At 35.9% G+C, this 6,181-nt stretch overlaps 1 protein-coding gene across 1 annotated transcript; it reads left to right on the top strand.

Annotated features, from left to right (window-relative positions):
- The first annotated feature begins 3,962 nt into the window (after positions 1–3,962).
- Positions 3,963–4,759, top strand: LOC140988578 (dirigent protein 22-like). The gene has a single exon (XM_073457589.1). It carries the CDS (start codon positions 4,042–4,044, stop codon positions 4,648–4,650), a length of 609 nt encoding a protein of 202 aa, XP_073313690.1. The 5' UTR covers positions 3,963–4,041; the 3' UTR covers positions 4,651–4,759.
- The last annotated feature ends 1,422 nt before the right edge of the window (positions 4,760–6,181 follow it).

The following is a 6,181-nucleotide window of genomic DNA, read 5'->3' as shown; positions in this document are numbered from 1 at the left end:
GCTACCCCTTCTAAAATTAACACAGAAATAGAAAAAAATGGAACAATATACCTAGAAGAGTCTAATGTAGACCGTTTTTCTAGTGTAGGAGCTACCACTTCTATGTTCAGAAAGTTGTTAAATCATTGAGTATGAAGAAAAATTTAAAATTGTTTTCTGGAATTGTGCGTGTTGTCGGAAGATGTTGCCAACATTTGTGACAACACTTCATCTGTAAACATACCTCATATTTTTTTGTTTATATTTGTGTTACATTCTGTTATTAGGCATAACTAGGTCATGCATAAACGTATCATTGTGAATATTGTTGTGTCATAAGGACATGAGTATTTCAACAAAGGAAAAATTCAATGAAAATCCAGATTCTGCAAAGAATCAAATTCAAGTGTTTTTGATGATTAGTGGAGTTAAATTTGATGTGGGTTTTATTTCTGGAATTACTTTGAAAAGACATTGCACGTAATTATCTCGATAATTTCTGAAGAATAGTAACGGTTATTTTTTTTCTCTGCCCGTTGATTTTACCGCTAGAGTTAATCAGTTACTGATTTTTTTTACCGTTTCACTGTGATTTCATGTTTATCTTCTTGATTTACAACGTGTGACGCATCATTATCTGCATAATAGTTTCTCAATTTTTCGAGTCTCCCTCACGCGATTTCTCTCTGTGTATCTGCATTCCTCATTTTTCTCGCAATCTAAACTTCATCCATGGCAGGAAAGGGATACGATCCTCACGACATTAGAAGTGAGATGGGTCATACGGAGGATGTTGCCCCAACTCCGGTATCATCTGACGAAACACCCACTGCTCAAAATTTACAAATCATCCCTGCTGTTCTAACTCCATAACCGTTGGAGGTTATTGCACCAGGAGAGCCAGGGAACCCAGCAGATCTTTAAAATCCTCCTATGTTTAGGTTCCCAAGACCACCACGACCACCGGTGCGATGCTCAAAAAGACAGGCAATGTATAACCCTGATTTCTCACCTGGAAATAGATTCCGCTACAAGGAACAGCCCTCCATTCGCCCATCGTTGATTGATCCGACAGAAACTTCGGGAGATGACTCGGATGATGGCGACTACGAGTTTGTGGCTCGCAAGAAGGCTGCCTCTCCACCTAAGTTCAGCAGCACCTCTTCCAGCGAGGCCACTGAATCTGATGAGGATGTACCCCCTGTTCCTCCACCAAAGCCCTCACCATCCAGTGAGGAGGAAATCACGTTGGCCCAATATGTTGAAGAAGATGACATTTCTGAAGAAAATGAGTTTGTAGAACAGGATGTTGTGCCCGATGTTGAGGACACTTCGGACAACACGGACCTCAATGATTATGATCTGGACAGCAGCTTCAACACCAAGTTCTATACTGAGGCGGCATTCTCACAATGGTCTCTTTACACTAATAGGGCCTTTGTTGAAGAACGTAATATTGACATGGAAGCCTTCTCCAGAAATAATTTGATCAAGTTCTTCAAATCACGAGGAATGTTGTCTACGGTGTCTGCTGTTTTACCATTCTGCTGCAAGTCCGTACTGGAATTCTACGCCAATTTTTCTCCCAGCGTAGGAGATAAAAGTTCAGCTAAATTTGGTCGAGTCTTTGTGCGCAACAGAGTGTACACCTTAAATCCATAGATCATCAATGACCACTACAACACACCTGCAATTGATGAAGGTCCTCGACCAGACCTACATGAAGTAATCTCTGTTCTGACTGGTGGATTGATTCAATGATTTCCTACACATCCAGATAAAGTCTCGGCTGCCAATCTTACCTCTCTATATTCATTACTTCACAAAATAGCTATCCGGAACTGGACCCCGTCCACAAACACCACGGTAGTTACAAAGTCCCAAGCTTTAACCCTATTTGCAATTGGGAATTGCACTCTGAATTTTGGGCGGCTGGTCTTCAAAACAGTACTGCAGTATGCTGATGGAGGGATGAAATCCTCCTAGTTGCCTTTTCCATCTCTCATTTATTGTATCCTTGAATCACAAGGATTTATTCGGGAGATCACCGATCAATCAACTTATTCTAGCGAGCTACTGAAGATTGTTCCTGCCCTTTTCAAAGGTAACAGGAAAGTTGACCTTCCCTGGTCTGAGTCTCCTACATCACCTGCTGGTTCTCGAATTCCCCAAAGCTCCACCTCTACTCCACTGGCAGATGGATTTGTGAAGTTCACCGTAGCTGAAATTCAAGCACAAATTGATCATGCCCTTACCAAGATCCTTTAGGCTAAGGCAGACATTGCATGTTATGAGGATCTTGTGGCCAACCACATGCTACTTTTGGAGGTAGGTGTCTTTCCAGGACAAAATAGGGGAGATGGTGCAACTGATCAAACCGAAGCTGGTCCATCTGGGACCAAGGCCACTAAAAAGATGAGGATTCTGGAACTAAAGAACAAGAGGTTTCTGATGAAGGGGATGATGGGAATTAAGTGTTTTGGTTGAGGGTTGATGTTTGCTTTTATGTTTATTGTTTGGTGTGTTTTGTTTTGCTCTATCAGTCATTAGTTTGATTAGGCTTTATATCATTTCTCTGCGCCTGATGTATTTGCTTAATGAAATGTTAATGAAATGATGCAGATGTTGTCTCAAGTGTTGCCAACAAAACTCACAACACCTGTGCTATCCTTGTTTTATTCAGAGGGAGAAAAATTCTCTAACTCAGAGGGAGATGACCAGACCTAAAATAAGGATAAATAGGTTTGATCTCATTTTGTCCAGAAAGGCAAAAAGGGAGAGATTGAAGGGAAATATATTTTACTGAATTTAATTGATATTTTAAATAATTTTCCTAATATTATTTTTTCCTTGTTGATTTGATTGAGTATAATATTTAATATGATTTTGCTTTTCTAAGATAATGAGATAATTATGCAAATAGATTCTAGATATGATATTTACGATAATGATGTAATGAAATATGGTATTAATGTTTAAAAAGAGTTTATTTCTACTAAAACTCTTACTTTCCTAATGAAATAGTTTCCTTGTACAGATAAAGTCTGTACAAGGACATTGGGACGACTCCCTTCCTCACGAATCATACATACATATATACGCACTTGTGCACGCCGTGGAAGTTCAGAGATATAATTCATCAAAGGACGTGCAGTTTTGAAGAGTGCAGATACTGCGTGTTGTCTTGAGTGTTGGAGACATCTGCAGACAACATCCGTGACGAAGTTAGCTGAAGATCGTTTTTGTTGCTCTAGTTTTTGGCTCACGTTTTTGCTTTCTTGTTTACGTTTTGTTCTGGTTATTTGTTTTTAGAAAGCATTTGCTTTCTCAAAGTGTTGAGGAAATTGATTTTAATTAAGATCACTAGTGATTTATTTTTATAAATAATTTGGTTTTCTAGTGATTAATTTTTGTCCTGAGGCACCGTACAAGTATTTATACTTGTGCAAATTTAATCTTGTCCATTGTATTTATTTAAAGTTAATTTTTGTTACAAAACTTAACATTCCGCTGCATGTTGTCTTAAATNTTGAAGTCTCGAGATATATAAACTCCAACCCTTACATATAATAACGAATGCGCATCTCGAGACTTCAACTTTTAGCTATAGCCACCCTTGATTTTGGCATATAAACATGAAAGATTCTGAAAAGACGATGGATGCGGACTTGGCAATACGGTATATGTTGTATAAATAAATTAAAAATTTTGGCTCGTCGAAGATCAGTTCAAACTTTAGAGACAATAATCCACTTCTCCCAATCGTAATAATTTTTTATTTATTATGAATATGTTTTAAATATTCTATTTAAAGCATGCTATCCTCGTTCCTATTTTTTTTTTTCCGCTGTTGAATTCAGAATTGAATATCTTAATGAAGAATAGGTGAAATCTCGTTGTCCATATTTTTTTTATAGCCACTGGACGTAGAAAATGTGGCTTAGTTAATTGCCCCTTGTTGATTTTTCCCTATATAATCCAGTTATCATCTACCAAATTGACAGATCAAATCAATAATCTTTCCAAGTAAATTCTCAAATTCATTTTCTCAAGAACCCAAAAATGGTCAACCTAATAGCCGTGATCTTAATGCTTTCCCCATTGATGGTATCAATACCAAATTCTTATGCCAGAAAACAATGGCCAAATGGAGAGTTAGAATGGTTTCAAAACATATGCAGTGGGAAAGAAGAGGTAGCCGAGGTACGTTTCTTTGTTCAAGACGTCCTAAGTGGCGAAAAACCAACCGTGTACGAGGTTGCGAAAGCTTCCATCACTGCGAATTCAACGACCACGTTCGGCCAAGTTAGAGTGTTGGATGATCTGCTTACAGCCGGGCCTGATAAAGATTCGGAGAAACTAGGAAGGGCTCAAGGTCTGATCACTTCCGCTGACTTGGAGACCTCGGCTTTAGCCATGTATCTTAACTTTGTTTTTACGTCTGGCCAGTATAATGGAAGTACGATCTCCATTTTAGGAAGGAATCAGATAATGAACGTTAAGCGTGAGCTGCCCGTGGTAGGCGGCACCGGAATATTCCGCATGGCGCGTGGATATGCTATCACCAACACTTATTCGTACGACCCTTATACGAACTACGGTGTTTTAGAATATAACATTTATGTTTCTTACGTCAACAAATCCAGAAAAAGCTTGCTGTCAAGTGCATAAGGATAGAGCTTTAACAATATTGAATAAGAACGCTCAAATGTATCGCTAGCAGAACTATTTTTCTTGTATTCACGTTTAATTTCTTTTCTATTTGGTGTGGTGCAATAAATGAATATTATGAAAACCCAGAAATTTGATATGTTAGAATTGTGGATTTGGACACTTTCTTGATTGTGAAATAAAGTTATATAATACATCTCGACCAAATCAAAGTGTTAAACTTTAATATAATTTTTGACAGTTGGTGGAACAAAAATGGGAATTAATTATCGTTTCACACAATTTATAATATATGATATGAAAAATATTTTAAGAATAATATATAGAGATGAATTTCCTTCCGTTGCTTTAGGAACTAGAGGTAATATTAAATCAATACTTAGAGAGGAAGAGGAAGCATATGGATGTAATGAATGTCTCCCCCTCAATTGGATAAAAATCTAAGTTTTATATATTAACTATAAGAATATACTAATATTTTACCTCCAAAATAACTAAATTATCCTATCACTCTATTCTTAAAAAACTTTTTTTTATTTGGCTAATTTTTAATACCCATTCCCATGAAAGTATCAATTGACCTAACTTGATATTGGTGCAATCACGATTTTGAAATACTTATAAGTTTACATTTTTTTTATTTATCATTATCTTAAATTGATATTGCTTCCTAGAATCAACTTGGACGACTTAATTTATATAGTTTAACTACTTAATTTGTATATAAATACATTTAACCCCTCATTTATATAGTTTTTAATAGAAGGAGGTTAAAAAATTCATAATTGTTGTAATTTAATTTTCAAGTAATAAATAGTTTTAATATCTGATGACTCGATCAAATTTAAAGAAATACTCCTATCTGTGCATAAACATGCCATTTTATAATGTTAGAGGTCATATTATTATGTTACGAGGATGGGAAATTCATATAATCTGAACATATATAAAAATACATGGAGTGTTGAACCTCTAGCAAGAAATGTTAGCATTTCCCAGTACGAGATCAGCAATTTTCGATGTCACATCAGCATTTTGGTAGAAAATACCAAAAACCAAAACATAACATAATTTATAGAACCAAAACCACATTCATATACTAACAAAAAAAAGCACGAAATTGACAAATTTATAGGATCATTTTGTTTATTTTTAGGTGTCATTGGTCTTCTTAGGTGTATGAGATAATAGTCACATAAAATCTGGAAAAATAAAAAAAGAAGAAGAAGAAGAAGAAGACAAGAAGTAAGAAGGTAGAATTAGGACAATAAAAAAAGAAGAAGTCGTCGGGCAGCTGGAATAGATTATCCATTAATTAATCAATTAACAGTTATGGCATATTCTTAAGAACCACGAAACTAGACTATTTCCCAAATTAAATAAGTCCTCAATTCTTTGCCCAAATAAATATCAATTTTAAAGGCCTAACTTAAGCTTTTTACTCAGGCGCCGAATTTGAAATTTTTAAAAGAATTACAATATGAGAAATCATAAAGTGTTTTGAATTATGGAGATGAGTGCGTCTTTGATT

Source organism: Primulina huaijiensis, chromosome 11, assembly GCF_012295235.1.
Source record: "Primulina huaijiensis isolate GDHJ02 chromosome 11, ASM1229523v2, whole genome shotgun sequence".
Classification (NCBI taxonomy): Eukaryota; Viridiplantae; Streptophyta; class Magnoliopsida; order Lamiales; family Gesneriaceae; genus Primulina; species Primulina huaijiensis.
This window is presented reverse-complemented; position numbering and strand designations above follow the sequence as displayed.

Bases quoted from the DNA above. Each gene is read 5' to 3' on its own strand.
- LOC140988578 (XM_073457589.1), top strand. From the start codon at position 4,042: ATGGTCAACCTAATAGCCGTGATCTTAATGCTTTCCCCATTGATGGTA.